The 16,314-nt window shown below is 42.8% G+C and overlaps 1 protein-coding gene across 6 annotated transcripts in view; it reads right to left on the bottom strand.

The window, feature by feature from the left end:
- PALM2AKAP2 (PALM2 and AKAP2 fusion) overlaps positions 1-16,314 on the bottom strand; it is a 260,551-nt gene that overhangs the window by 208,070 nt on the left and 36,167 nt on the right. For all 6 annotated transcript variants that reach the window (XM_044452463.1, XM_044452462.1, XM_044452461.1 and 3 more), the window contains exon 2: positions 7,861-7,941. In XM_044452463.1, coding sequence (XP_044308398.1) covers positions 7,861-7,941 — 81 coding nt within the window. The remainder of the gene's footprint in view (positions 1-7,860; positions 7,942-16,314) is intronic.

Consider the following 16,314-nt stretch of genomic DNA (forward strand, 5'->3'; position numbering starts at 1 on the left):
GTGTTGGCATGTGGATCAACCCTATCCATCCACTCGTCTGCCTGTCTTATATACAGGCTTTCCCCAAGTTACAAACATCTGAGTTATGAGCAACCCATACTTACAAACAAACTGCCATAAAGTCTATTGATTTCTAAAAAAAATACTCCAGAAAATTGTCATCATCATAGAGGAGGAGGAAGTGAAAGGGGAGAGAGGGAGGCCTCCAAAGCATGCCTTCCTGCCCCATCCTCTCTGAAATGTCCTTGCTACAAAGAGTAGACACTGATAAGATTGGGGGAGGGTGCTAGCTGTTTTTCCACTTTCACAGGGGTCCTATACCCCTATCTCCTATAAGTGTGGAGGGCTGACTATATGTGATCTGACTTACATACAAATATGACTTAAAGTCAGATTTCCATTCTCTCAGGAACAGAAATCATTCATAATCGGTATCTGCCTGTATAGTTCCTTTTTTCCTGCAAGGAAATCAAGGCAGCTTCCATTTCCTCTGCATGTTTTTCCTTGTCAACACTTGAGGTAGGTTAGACTGGCCCAAAGTCACCCAGTGGGGACAAGAACCTGATCACCCAACTCTCCGTCCAACACTCTAACTACTAATATTTTAGCAGTTAATTTCAATCCAAAATCTTATTATATATTCACACTTGAAATCCATTTGATAGACTAATGAGGGTTTTGAATGCTTGAGTAAAGGCTGTATGCATGGTGGGAGATACACAGCAGATGTCCCTTCTGTCATACCCATTTGTTGGTGTTAAAGTAAAACCAACCAAAAAGGAGAATTCTTATGTACCTGACCAAAGAGAGATGTGAACTACTTTACAACAGTGGGTAAAGCCTCCTTAACATCTGGATACTGTTTGTATCTGCCATCATGCACACACCCTTTACTTGTACAGAACTTTCAATAGTTTGTCAAATTGATTTCACAGAAGTTATTGAGACTCTGCAATAGCACTGCAGCTTAAAATGAATGGTTAAACTATTGCCACAATTGAGGAGAAAAAACACTCATATCTCCATGTAGCTTTTATAGTCACAGGATCCCTCTAGTTTTTCTCAATAGATCAGTTGTAAAAATACATCTAGATGTAAAGGTGAAATGGATTTCCAGAACCCTATAAAATCAAGCTGCAATTCCATGAAAACTTACTGAACTAAATTAGGCTTAATTGAAATCTAAGACAACTACACCAACCTGGGGCCCCCAAATCCCAGCATTCCTGGCTATTGGCACTGTTGGTTGGTGCTGGTGGGAGTTGGTCCAAGGCACATGGATGGCACCAAGGAAGGATATTCCACTGTACTGGTCTAGACTTTCACAGTAGCCGAGCCTTATTTGTCTGTAGCGCTCATCCAAAGATTTCAATAGATAATTTTGTAAATGGGGGCAGCAGGAGAGAGATACCCTCCCAAAGATTGGATCAATCTTTTGGAATGGGTCAATTTCTAAGAATATTTTTGGATGGGATTACCTTTCTAAAAAGTGGTAGCCTTTCTAAAAAATGCCCCCACATCTCATTTTGTAAATAAGAAAAAAGAAATAAACTACAGCCAGCACATCCTCAAGAGAAAACCAGCCCCATGAAAAATTTTAGACTATATCCACCCCTTCTAAGGCAGTTGCCAAATATCCATTTGCATTTCCACAAAAGAAAAACGAGCCTGTGAAAATGTCTCTGTGTAGGTATTTGATCAATCTTTACTTGGAAGTCTCCAGCAATACATTTTCAAAGACATTTTTATGCTGACAGGTGTTTAATTTGGCCAGAAATTGATGATCTCTAACTGTTTTTATGGATTATTGTATCTGCTGCCTCATCTGTTTTTCTTAATTCCTTTAAAGTTAATGTGATTGTTAATTGCCTTGGACACATTTTCAAAAGAAGAACGGTGGGAAAGAAGAATTCTTGTAAACAAAGAAACACAATAACTCATCTTTCTGAAGCTTTGTGTTCTTCCTTAAGGTTTTTTTTTTTTAATGCTTAAGGCTAACATGCTATTATGTGGGTGGATAATTCCCCTAAAATACTAGTTGGTAGCCTTATTTTGGCCAGAATGCCTTGGGCTCAGCCCAAAGTTCTTTGGAAAGAACCTTTTCCCAAAATGTGAGAAGTCTAGGGGCTGTTAGGGAGCTTTCTGAAGCCATCTCCTTGGATTACTGTTTTTCTGTCATTGACGGTTTGAGGCCTTGGCTCTCTCCAAAATCACCACAGCCAGCAGATTTAATTTTTCCTCCTCGCTAGAGTAATGGTGGTTGGCTTCATGGTAATGCAATGTCATAAAGCTTCAACATGAGGCCAAGTGAACTGAGGGCAATTCTTATGGCCCTCTCTCTAAGGTATCCTGAAAGGGAAAACATGGCCGCCATGCGCTGCTAAATCTTTGAGGGATGGTGTTGCCAACAGCGGTGAGTGTGCCGCTGGTTTTGTTCCCTTTCTGTGCTCTCAGCACTTGAAATTTGCTGAAATACCACTGTCAACATGCAAAAAATTAGTGAAGACAGTGTTGAACAGAAAAAAAGAACCAGTCAATTTCTGTTCAGCTCAATTGTATGCCATAAGTCAAGAGCAAAGTCTTACACAGTGTGCAATGTAGCAAGTAATTTTTTCCCTCTAAGTTAGCTGGGAGACCAGTGCTGGGATGAATAACCCAGGAGGCATACAAGCTGGATTCTGTGCAGCAAGTTAACTTTTGCTCTTGCTGAGACATCCACTGACTATGCCTCCTGAGGCCACAAGCACAGCAATGTGCCTGCCTACTTTCATTTGGGGCACTGAAGCTCTCCCAGCCTGAGGGCTGAATTAATTCCATCTTGGAAACGCTCTTGGGGACACATCCCAGTGGTTGGCAGGGCCAAAGGCAAAGGGAGCAAGCCCCAAATTCCCCTAACACTATCACACCCTAGCTTACCTATTTATTACCAGTAACAGGCCCTTAGGAGAGGCATTTCAACCTTTCAGAATGGAGGAAAAACTGCACAAAAGCCAGGAAGCCACAAAAGACACACAATCAGTGATCCAAGGACTATGTATGTATGTATTTATTTATTTAGACGGCTTCTATGCCGCCCATTCGCCGAAGCCTTGGGGCGGCTCACAATAATAAATAAATAAGGACAGAATAAAACAATATAATATAATATGAGTCAACCTGGCTCGAAAAATAAAATAAATAAATAATATTAACAGTTAAAATAGCATTTGAATAAAAAGGACTTTGCCTGGCGCCGAAAAACAAATAACGACTACTGGCAATGTAGGAAAGGGGAATAACCTTCTGGGACCAAACTAGGACAATAGACCTGGTGTTCAAGAACCCTCCCCTTTAGAGTGTCATGAGGTAGCAAAGTTGTACCTCAAGAAAGATTTTTGTATCACTATTGTGTGTTACTATTGATCCAAACATTCAAAACCATGTCCCAAATTGAACAAAGCTCAGGCAACCATACTTGCAGTGAGCAAAACCAAGCTGAAAACTTGCCTGGACCAGAGAAGCGGGCCTCACCCCACAGCTCTTGCCACCTGACCTTCTTTGACCAATTAAATATTTAGATAATAGGATGGCCATGTGTCCTAATTTGCAGAGGACAGTCCTCTATTTGCAGGGCTGTCAAAGGACACTGTTCAGATTGTAGATATTCCCCATTACCCACTCCCAGTTTAAAGGTAAGACGAGACAGCAGCAGGTGCCCCAATGTGGCTTATTCCATAATCAGGACCTGAACTGCAAGCGTAACAGGTTCCCTGGTCACAGTCTTCCCTATCAAGGCCAGATGTGTTGTATTTGTATTTCAATTAATTTTTTCTAATCTGCATTTATACCTATCAAGCAGCAAATACATGTTTTATGAAAATCAGGGTCTTCTTTTATCCATTGTTGATGTTGACATTTAAGACTTCGTCACTTCCTTTCATTAACCACATCTCCATAAAAGGAACCTGCTGAATCCCTCTCTGATGTTCTGCAGGACCCAGGTACAGGTCTTGAACAGGGATTTTTGATCTGAAAATGGGAATACTTTAAGGAGTCAGCCTTGGTGTTGCCAGGGTAGGTAGGCAAAGGGAGCAGAGAAGACAGCACACATAACCTGCTTTGCATCTGCACACACATGCTCCCCCCTTTGCAATTTGTGAAATAGCCCAAATACTACACAAAGCACAAGACAGCTCTTATTGAACGATAGGATTTGGCAAATGCTCATTAAAGTTAAGGAAGCTGTGCCAAATTAGATCTGCAGCAGATCTGACCTAATGACATTCCCGTTCTCATCTCCTGATAAACGATGGCATATCCATGGTTATAACTAGTGCTGTGCGCACCAATTCATCCTTTTGTATGTGCTAGCATTGTGGGTGGGAATCGATTGCTCCGAGATGGCTAGACAAAAGAATTTCATAGAAAGCTTGATGCCAGACTGCTTGGCAAGAACCAAAACACTATAAACAAAACAACCAGCCTGCAACATAAAATGCAGTGAAGGAACTGAGGCATAAATTATCACCTCAGCCATAGAGCAGGGGGTTGTGTGCCCTTGCGTTTTGCCTTCTGAAGTAGCAGCCAGAAAGACAGAGAAATATCTCCTGGGTCTCATAGTAGACTGAGTGAAATGGCAAATCCTGTTGTACCACCACAGAATGCAATCAGGTTAGTAACCGATAACACAGAAATCAATTTATGTCACCAAAAGACCTATGGGGATGAGAGAGCGATAGCTTAGCTTGTCATCAATTGCACAGATTTAAATGTATTGTGACTACTTAAGTAAGCACAACCCCTGCTCAAAGCACCAACAGCAAAGGTAGCCATTAAAATAGAGAACACGGTATAAAAGGTGAAGATTTAGAGGTAAAAGTAAAAAGTTCCCTGTGTAGAATTATCTAAACTTTGGCCCTCGCAAGGGTTCAAAGATGACATTCAGGGCTAAATACATTTGCCATGTCATATACTGGTTATGCTAGGACCAAGAGTAGTGCAAAGCCTGAGATATGGAGCATGAAGTCTTTGATTTGATTCTTGTCCCTCTTATAAACTTTAAGATTGGCCTTGAGCAACTTTGTTTCAGCCCCTGTAACTGAAAGACGGTGCTAATACTGAAATACCCTATAGCAGTGATGGCGAACCTATGGCACGCGTGCCCAAAGAGGCACGCAGAGCCCTCTCTGTTGACACACAATCGCCCCAGCAGCCATGCGGATACTTGGAAAGATTAAGGGCGCCAGGCAACATCACTCATTAGCCATGACTCGATGAGCTTTAGCATGGCCAGTCAGTGAGTTGCCAGGGATTTATTCGGACTGTGATTTTAGCAGAAGGTAGGAAAGGTAGGAAATACACTCAGGTAGGAAATACACTCGGATATCTTTTTCAGGGCTGGCCAAAAGCTGGGGGTCAGAGGAACGTTGCCCCCTTGTGCTGGTGGTCAGCAAATTCAGATCTTATTGAAGTGTTGGCACTTTGCGATAAATAAGTGGGTTCTGAGTTGTAGTTTGTATACTCGGTCTCTATAAGATTCGCCATCAATGCCATATAGGATTGCTGTAAAGACCATGTATGTAAAGAACTTTGAACAGCATTATACCTGCCAAGTATTATATCATTCCACAGAAGTCCAACACAGCTCAGAATGTAGAAAAAACCCTGTTTATATTTATTTTTAAGCCCCACGTTTCTCACCCTTATGACTGTAGATGTATTTTTAAATATACTAGGACCATGCACGTTGAAACATTTCAAGGTAGAGAAATGGCTGAATTAGGTTGTAGAGAGCCAGTCATTTCCAGGGGGATGAAGATGGTTTTGACCTGTGGTGTATATCCCACTTTTACCTGTGGGATAGTCATTTATTTAAAGCTTTTATATACCGTCCAACTACTAATGTCTCAGGATGGTTTTAAAATAAAAACAAGATAAATTGAAATGGTGCACAGCATCCAATAATTCCAGTATAATAAAACCCAGATAAAAACCTATTAAACATTAACGTAACGGGAAAATAAAAAGGTTTTCTCCTGGTGCCGAAAGGAACAAAGTGTGGGCACCAGGCGACGCTCTCTGGGGAGCACATTCCATAATTGGGGCATCACTGCAGAGAAGGCCCTTCTCCAGGTAACCACCCTCCCAATCTCCTTCAAAGGGAGCTCCCAGAGAAGGTCCTCTGCCTCAAATCTTAGGGAGTGGGAAGGCACATATGGAAGCAGGCGCTCTTTCAGGTGTCCAGGACCTAAGCCTAAATTTTTTATAGTGACAAAACCTCTGTAAAATTGTATTGGTACAGATACAAGAAACAAGGGAAAAGAGCATTTGCCCCAGGAGGTGGTACATTCCTTAAACAACCTTCAAACCCATTTAAGTCTCCTAATGGTCAAGGATGGGCTTACAACAGCTTGTATAGTATCTTGGACCAATCTGGGACATGTAGAATGGATTGGCTTGACTGGATGCAGTCAAGAGCTTCCTGCTGCTGTTCTTTTCCAGTTTGAGAGAGCCCAGCATCCATTAAGCCTCCCAAGGCACAAGCAGAACTGAAGAATCAGTGCTGGAAAAGGCAGGTGTGAAAGCATTCCTTATTTCTATGATTTATGCACTTACTGTTATTTGGCATCCCTTGGTGCAAAATGTGGTTGTTTTAGCCCAACATTTCCATATTTTTAGCCCAGAATACATATAGCTTTGGCTATATTCTGCATACATAAATACATGTGCTATGCAAGTGTTGCACAAGTCCCGCACTTTCCCCGTGTGCTTATGTAACACCTATGTATTCATATATTTACACTTCTATGCTACACTTCCTTTGGGAAGCTCACAGCAGCTTGTGTGGAGCTGCCAGATGCTGGGCAGGTTGAAACTTGTTCAGTTTTCAACCAGAACACATCATCAAATACCCATACCAGGATTTGTTTGCATTCAATACAAAGGTGTGTAGGAGAAAGCACTGAGGTGTGTGCGTGTGTGTTCAAACACAGCAGGATGCCCCTTACATAGTCAATCTAATTGTCTGCTCTAACAATAGCTTTCCAAGGACTTGGGCAGAGAGCTTTCTCCAGGTTTCAGGCAGTCATGCCCCCATTTGTAGCGTTGCCAAGAATCGAACCTGGGACTTTCTGTGTGCAAGGCATGCACACAGGCACTGGGTTGTGGCTCCTCCCCAAGGGGCATCTGCCGTTCAAGCAAACTCAGATTGGTGACATCCAAGCAAGCATGACATCTTGGTAAATTTATCTATCTATCTATTTATTTATTTATTTATTTAAAGTTTTTCTATACTGTCATTCATTAAAACCCTCACAACGGTTTACAAATTGTAATATGTACCATATGCCACCATGGTACACAATGTTTTGAACCTTTATTCTGCATGTATCAGCACAGCAGACGGCTGCCTAAGCTGCAGAGTACTGAATGTCTATTTCAGTTCAATAGGTATGCAATATTATGCACAGCAACACACACCAGCATAAAGATTAACTACTACGGTAATAAAAGACAGAATAGCTTGAGCAATTGTGTAGCCGGAGGGAGGGTGGGAAACTCCCATTCAGGCGATGCAGCAAACACACCCAAATCCCCATCTCTTGCTTTTTGTGGGGATGCAGTGACTCACAGCATTTGCAGCAATACCGATGCATGCTCTATGTGCCCCCTGTTGCCATCCTCAATTCAGCAACATGGCACTGTGGCTGAGAATCACACACAGAGACAAGAGACCTCAGGAGGATGTGATTAGCTGGAAGAGACAGGCTCCGGCAGGGCAGGCTGCTTCATGTCGGAGCAGGTTCTTCCCAGCCATCCAGCGTGCAATCTGCATGTCTAATAACAACCAACCCTGGTCAAACCACCCTCCTCAGTCCTTACCTTGAAATGCTGCAGTTGAAGTATCTGGTCCTCCAGCTGTTGTCTTTTGCCTTCTATTTCTGTCTGCCTTTTCCTTTTTTCCTTAGAAAAGATTGGTGGTGGGGAGGTGGGGGAGAGAAGAGAAATTGCCTGTCAGAGAGAGGCTGGAAGGAGCAAGGATGTTCAGGTTTATATTTTAGAGAAATGCATACACAAACCAAGCCCTTCTGTGCAGAAGCCACCAGATAAAGCTGTGCCAGTGTTTCACCTGCCTTACTGTCGGAGGGTACACAAACAGGTTCGTGAAAATAACATGACAGCTAAGGACTAGTTACTTGTTCACAGAGGAGAAGGCTTGGTCTCCCCCCACCCCTGCTGCACACACACACTCTCTCTCAGATTTAGCTATGGGAAAAGCAGCTGAGAGCAGAGCCCCCCCCCCCCCAGGGAGGAAACGGCAGGCAGACAACCTAACAGCCAAGTTTAAAGGGACAAACCCAGTTGTGTGCATCTCTTCCAAACTGCAAACTAGGGTTTTGAGTAGAGCAAACAAGTGCCCAGGAAGCTGCCAGCAAAAGTGTGTAGTTACGTAAGATATAAAACAGGCAAGAGTGAGATGAGTTTACAGGACAGAGACTTATTGCCACTGGATAAATTATCTATGGACCCTCCCCATTGCCTCTTGAAATTCTCACTGATTTTCCTCTCCTAGCCAGAATGTCCAGAACATTTATTTATACACAATCATTTCAGGCCACTTTTTAAGTGTAGAATGCTTGCTTGAACTCATTTCCCTATTTCTTTCTATGCTCTTTCAATCTGAGGAGATTCCTCTGGTTTGGGTATGGTAACCTACCAAAGTTCAATGTGAACATTGCTGAGGAGCAAGCATGTACCTGTTGCCAAAGCTTGTTGATCCCTCTCTTTTGCATTTGGATGGTGTCATCTTGCCTACGTAAGCAATGGCACTTACCTCTGAGCACTGAGAATAGTGGAAGTGATCACCCATGCATCTGGAATACCAGTGGCAAGTCATCCTCTTGCAATGCTAACAGCATCCTACTAGCCTGGGCTAGGATTTAGGATGGTTTGCTTCTTAGATACACATAGCTGTAATGAGGCCCAGTGGGAGCTTATGAATGCCAGAATGCTCCTTTGTGGCCTGCCCAAAAATTTGGGCTCTGGCTTGCTTCTCCTGACCTCCTGCAGGCAGAACAAGGAGAACCCTGTCTGTTCCTCAGACGCTAGGATGCAGGACTCCTGGGCCGAAGCAGCAACAGCTGTGTTGCTTCAGAGCAGGAGAGAGAATTTATTCAACATGAGTCCAAAAATCTCTCCCCACACTCCAGGACCCACATATCACTATTGAAAGAGGAGATCTATCACTCTTAACACTGGTACACTTTTCTGCTAGGAGCCATGACAAGGGAGTTTCAAAGAATTTTTTTCCTGACTGCTGCCTTAGTTTGCTTCCTTAGTTCCATCTACAGAACAGAGACATTCAGACACAAAAACAAAATTAACAAAATCTCACAATCACATTTTTAGGGCATGACTGCAGTCTACGACATAAATACCTTGAACTAAGCTCCACTGAACACCATAAAACTTATTCCTGACTCCTACAAGGTTCAATGTGTAAAACAGCATGAGCTTTAACAAAACATTTTGAGCCAACTGAAACACAACTTCTAGCTTTTGATTAGAAAAGCAAGCAATCCTGCAAAGAAGCATTACACTGAAACTGCTAGTGTGGAGTAGGAATCCCATGAACAGGGAGAAAGAGGAAGTTCCTGATTATTTTCCTCATTTTAACTTCCTATATACAAATCTGCCACAAACTATAGTGAAACTTGAAAGCCTTGCCATCTCTGCATTCACATGCCAGAACAAGGTGGGTCCATCAATTACCCTAGAATTCAGGAGTCAGTGCTAATTGGGGACTACCAGGTGATGCTGGCAGCAGGCAGTTGTACTTTTTATTAGCTTAAAGGTAAAGGTAAAGGTTTCCCCTTGACATTAAAGTCCAGTCATGTCTGACTCTAAGGGGCAGTGCTCATCTCCATCTTCTAGCCGAGGGAGCCAGTGTTTGTCTGCGGACAGTCTCTGTGGTCATGTGGCCGGCATGATTAAACACCTTCCCACCTTTTTATCTACCTGCATTTGCATGCTTTCGAACTACAAGGTTGGCAGGAGCTGGGACGGAGCAATGGGAACTCACCCCGTTGTGCAAATTCGAACTGGTGACCTTCGATCAACCAGCCCAGCAGCACAGCAGTTTAAGCCACTGTGCCACCTGCATCCCTTTTATTAGCTTAGGCTGCTCCTATTCAGAGTGCCATCCTGGATACTCCACTGTATCGGTCTCCACCTTCACTGTTCTGTTCTCCCCTCCCAACATTTGTTCAGTGTTCCCTGGCCATTGTGCATACTGATCCTCATGGATCTATTTTGGATCCCCCTCCTTAGAGTTTTCCTTTTTCTTTTGGTCCTTCTTTGGTTTCCCAAGGCCTGCTGATACTTCTTACTTGTGCATGGGTGGTACTGTTTCATCACACAAGGATCCACACTTGGTGACTTGAATTAGTTAGTGGTATATATGTTATAAATGCACTTACTTGTATAGTATGCTATGTGGCCTGACATTTAGGATTCTTGGGCAATTTAGGGCCTCAACATCCTGGTTGGGCTCCTTCAGTTTACATCTTCTTACTTTCATGCCTCTTCTTGGAGGACTGAGTTTTACTGGCCACAATTAAGCTACTGGCTGCCATTTTGTTTTTCCTACAGAGGCCTGGGCACTGTATCAGTCCAGTCATTAGTGAGGAGTAAGCAACCTGGCTACCACTATAAAGAAATGGCAGCTTCCAGTGATGCTCTAAACTAGAAATGGTTCTGCAGTGGTGGGTAACTTGTGGCCTTAGAGATACCATTTGCCATGGCTGAATGAGAGTTGTAGTCAGATGAGAGTTTTAGTAAGCACCCTCTGGAGGTCCATAAGCTAATTACTCTTTCTTCAAGCAGAACCATGTTTTAGGAATTGCAGGAGATATGAAATGGTGGAAGCCAGAAGGAACTGACCATTTTTCTAGATTACAAAGTAAGATGCGCTGTAAACATCACAAATGCCTTTAGCTGGTCAAGCATTGTGCAAGCCTTAAATGTACTCCCAAACCCCAATCTAGATTTATTTGGATTAAATCTGAGCACAAAATGTAGGAAGAATTGTGCCTTGGGTTGCATATTATACAATGTACTAGATGTTTCTCCCACTTTTCTCCAAGTCAAACTCAAACTATACGTATGGAAAATGAATACATCCAACTTAAAATCACACTACAAACCAGAATAGTGGCTTGATGATTTTTCAGGCATTTTGGTTTTTTGAGTCTAAAATTTTATTAGTTGCCATCTGGGTAAGCACAGTGAAACTAACAGTGTAAACCTAAGCAAGCTGACCTGGATTTAGTCCCAATGAGTTCAGCGGGGTATACTCTTTAGTAAATAAGACAATCTTATACATGCCTACTTAAAAGCAAGCCACACTGAGATCAATCGACTTTCTCCCCAGTAAGCATGTTTGGGACTGCAGCCTTTAGGGACCGGAGATCTGCTATCATCTTCCACAGGCCAAGAAGTGCTATGTAATTTAGCACTGCAGTAACTCTTTCCCAAGTAACTGCAGAACAGCTCCAACGGTGCCTTTTTCTTCTACACACATTTTCTTGGATCCAAACTGGTGAAGACTAGTATTAAAATCTAACTGCTAATTTCTGTCTAACAACTTTCATAATGTAGGATACTTTCTAGAAATGGCTTCATGCAACAGAGTTAAGTCCTTTTGTGAAGGAAAGGGAGACTTGAAATAATTGCCTATATGTAGATTACGTTAGTAGGATTTCAGAAGAATCTCAATGTTGAATAGTCATAAAAGCAACAAAAACTTTGAAAAATAGAGATGAGTTTCTTGAAGACTCCATGGTACACAAACTGCAGAATAAACACTGTTCCACCTACTTAATTATGTGTTTGTGATTCCTCCAGCTGAGGCTGTGCTGTTGGTGGGTTGCCGATATCCCAGCTTCAAGCAGGAGGTTAATTATACTGGGATTTGGGCTGCAGCAGCCACAGTGTTCACAGCAACTCTTTCTGCCAAGCTCTGGGCTTGCCTGGGAATTGAACTGGCAGCCTGAGGAACAGCAAGGCAGCCAGATGTGTCAAACTCTGGGCAAAGGGAGGAAGTCTCATTTAAATAATAGAGTGGTGCAAACCAGGTAATACGTCTTCAGTTCTCTCAAAGCTCCTGGGCCAATTCTGGTTGTTAAACTGAACAGAGCAACAAGGAGACCTGTCTTGCTAGCTATGGATGTTACTGCCTTCAACCCCACAGAAGGTAAGTTTATAGAGGCACCACATAAGCATTGCCAAAACAGAGGAAATGTGTCACCAAAGGGCAAAGAGGGAACCAATTTGCATATGAAAAAAGAAAGATGCCATTTTAGGGGAAGAAGAAGAGGAGGAGGAGGAGGAGGAGGAGGAGGAGGAGCTATAATCTAAATGCAGATGTGTGCCTGCCCTTGAATCTCCTATTTATTTGGGTTCTTTGACTTTAAACCAGAGTTGAACTAGATAGCTCAGACTAAAACAAGATTTGGAATGGTGAGTACATTATATAGAGGGCACCTTCCAATCTGTTGTTTGTGAGTTCTCCAAAACAGAGAACTATCCTATGTCAAGCAGGGCACCTGACCCTCCTAGCTCAGATAGATCTGGCCTAGGTCTGCCTGCCTATCTTGGCATAACTTCATATTTCACAGATAAAATAGGTACATTCTTGTGCTTGAGCAGGTGGAGCTGGGGTTGAACCTAGGGAGTCTGCAGCAAGGTCTGATAGGCAAAGCCACACTTGTGTCCAAGCTAGAAAGGGAGAACTAAACATGCATGGAAAGGATTGTGGATTGTCCCAGATGACTGAAAGCCAGGAGGCAAGTCACACACTACAAGGCAATTCAGCTGCATAAAGTGGCAGATATACCAGCAGAGATGGGAGTGAGCCCAGGCCAACAGTGTATCCATGACTCATGCAAATAGCTAAAGAGGCCAATGAAACTCATTCATCACGGGCTTGGATACACCTCAAAGAAGAAGTGATTCCTCTGGTGCCTCAAATTCTTCCCTGGCTTGAATTAAAATTCAAGCTGAAAAATTTCTTCCCACCCAGCCCCTAATCTTTCCTGAAAAATCTGAAGTGTATGATTTCAACAAGACAGTGCCCTAAAATATGTTCAAAAATACAATCCTGCCAAGCCCCATCTCTGAAAAGCCTACCCTGAATTTGCAAAGAAGTGAGTGATCAGATTAGATTTTCTGCTCCTGCCAGAATGTGTGTACCCTCCAGTACAATGAAGTATCAGACTACAGCTCCTATCACCCCCTGCCAGCAAGTAGTTCTTGGCTACAACAGCTTGGTGCAAAAGCTTAGCGGGCTTCCGTAGCTTGGAAGCACATGTCACAACCATTCTTCTGTGAGGTAGGCTGGGCCGAGAGTCTGGGACTGGCTTGAGGGGGGACTAGAACCCAGATCATCTGAGTCCCAGTCCCACGCTATTAACCACAACACCACACTGGCTCCTCCTGCACCACACTGGCTCTCCTCTCTAAAGCTGTCCCCAGGACGATTGCATCTGTTATAAAGAATAATCTAGCTGCATCACTGTGGGGAGCCTTCTTCTTTGAGGTAACAATTGTCACCTTTGAGGGAGCTGATGCTTGGAGGAGAAGGGCTGATTAGCGTAGGGTGTGAGCAGGCTGTTACGGGAGAAGGTGTTCCTTCAAGTATTTGAGTCTGAAGCCATTTAGGGCTTTAATGGTAAGCAGCAGATTTTGAACTGTATCTGGAAATGAATAGGCAGTCAGTGACCTTCATACATCTGTGCTGAAGGCCAGTCATCTATAGGGGAAGTTAGGGTAGGTCAGGTTACATTTTCAATCCCACGCTTTTAAGTTTTCTAGTCTGCTGTGGAGCTGTCACATTTTGTGACAAACTGCTCTTTTGCATGTGGCTCAATACTACAGAATGCACTGCTGTTCTTTGCTAATGAGGCTCCAAAATTATATTGTGCAACAAACAGCTGTCTGAATCTCTCAGCAAGGACTATTGATGCATTGCCGGGTTTTCTCAGTGTCTGCACCACTGTCAGTGCAGGATCCTTCCACAAAGTTCCTACACATTGAGGAACACTTCATAACATTACAGTTTGTACTTGAGTAGAGGGAGGGATTTTCTCATGATGCTAATGTAAAATAAACTTAAGGACATGGCACAAACAACAGATAAATTTCAAGATGTGGTATTTTGCTGACATGTCCAAAAATAATGGCAGACAAGTATGCCTAAGGAGTCTTCTGCTTTGTAAATAAGGCACCATTTTCTCCACAATAAGTATGCTCATGTTGCTAAAATACCTGAAAAACTCATTCAATTCAAAAGGAGTTTTTTTTTTTACTGATTATGTCTTGGACCGCTGTTGTTGCTGTTTTATAGAAACAAGCCAGCATCCTTCATGATATAATAACTTAGTAGCTAAGTTAAGTGATGATTTTAAAAACCAATCTTCATTTTCCACCTATAGTATTCTTATTCTTGTGCATTCATCTTAGGGGAGATTTGGTTGTTTTTATACCAGTATAATCTATAGAGTCTTTGTTGGAGCTCATAGGAGCTCTATGATGATGATGTGAATAAGTAGTTTAAGGCCATGATCCTGTACTGCAGGGGTGGGAACTATGGTCCTCCAGAAAAGCATAAACTGACAGGAGTTATATTCAACCACATCTGGAGGACCAGGTGTAGGGAGGCCTGCTCTGTGCATACCTTTGTAGGAGCAACCCTCCACAAACTCAGTGGGTTTTATTTCTGAGCAAACACACACAGGATGGTGATTGCCTTTACTCTTTCCCCTTCGTTCCTGTGGGTTTCCTACTCCTCTTGAAATAGAGCAGGGCCCTGTCATGGAAAAGAAGTACTGGCCGTCTTCACAATGAAGCCTGGCACTGGGAGCTCCTTATAGAATGCGAGTCCTCTGAGCATCATTTGCAACTGTAAACAGAACACAAAGGATGCTGCCAAGAGAGTCAAAGCGAGAAGCGGCTGAGCCACTAGTGATGGAGGGTGCAGCTGCAGTGACAGAGAACCTTCAATAGCAAGTTGGCAGTATGAGATCTCCGGCTTCTTATCATTATTTTATATATGTTATGCTTCTTTTCCTGATTGCACATACAATTATTAAATCTGAAAAGCCAAATAGAGACACAGATCATGACTGGATCTTCCAACTCACCACTCCTCAAACTTTAGCTTCCAGTTAAGAAAAAAGACTTTTTTGAGAGGAGGTTGGCTCCCCACTCCATGTTTATAAACTGCCTTTCTTTCCCCAGGAAATACTAAATCTGCTTGTCTAATATACAGCCTAGTTCACATGTTTCTTTCTGTTTTGTTTTACTGTTCTTTGCCCCCAAAGAGACATGTGCCTCAGCCACTCCTGGAGATAAATTTGAGATAGGTCTGAGCAACTGCTAGAATTTATGCGGTTAAAAAACTAACAAAGGAAAAATGGGAGAACAGACACTATTGCTGCTTTCTCCCAGAAGCTCTTAGTGCATCCTGGAATCTATTTTATACCTGGCAAAGACTAAGGCTCCAACTGCAGTTCCTGGGAGCACACTCAGGGCTACATTGCATGGTTTGTATTTGCTTTATTTATTTAAATGCTGCCCTGGAATGAAATGGTCTGAAGTTGGCCTATACAATAAAACATATGAAAAATTGATGCAGTAATAACACTCTTACATTAAATGCCTGGCATTTCCACCTCCGAGGGCAGAGAATGAGAGGACTTATCTCAGAAAGGGAGATCTGGCTTTGCAGTCACCTTCCCAGCTGCTATGCAACTTCCACACCCTTGTCTCTGATGCCGGAGCTCCAACACCAGAAGCAGCAAAGCATTTTATGGGGAGATTGGGGGAAGGCTTGGTTCTGGAGAATCTATAGCTTTCCCGCTCTCTCTAATGTTGATTTTCCTAGCAGCTGTTAGAGTGACTGCAAGGTCAGATCTCCAGGTCCCAGGCTTGTAAGATAATTTCAGATGTTGCACCAGTTTTAGCTTGTTTGATTGGGATAAATACACAACAGCCCTGGGGTTAATGTCCATAATTTACCTCCACATTAATCAATGAGAGAGAAATAATAAGTAACACCCTGTATGTTTGGGAGAAGTTAAATACAACTCCTACTTCCTCTAGGTGCAACTTGGCAGGGTTTTTGGTAAGGTTTGTCTGTGTTTGGATCTCCTCCTCCCCATGGTGGGATTGCTCTGTAATATAATTTGCTTTGCTAAAAGCCCCCTGTATTCCGTCTGAACAAGGAAGTAGTTTTCCTTGTTGTGATTTGCTTAATACCCTGCCTGAAGAAGAGCC

Source organism: Varanus komodoensis, unplaced genomic scaffold (assembly GCF_004798865.1).
Source record: "Varanus komodoensis strain SLA01 unplaced genomic scaffold, ASM479886v1 scaffold72, whole genome shotgun sequence".
Taxonomy (NCBI): domain Eukaryota; kingdom Metazoa; phylum Chordata; class Lepidosauria; order Squamata; family Varanidae; genus Varanus; species Varanus komodoensis.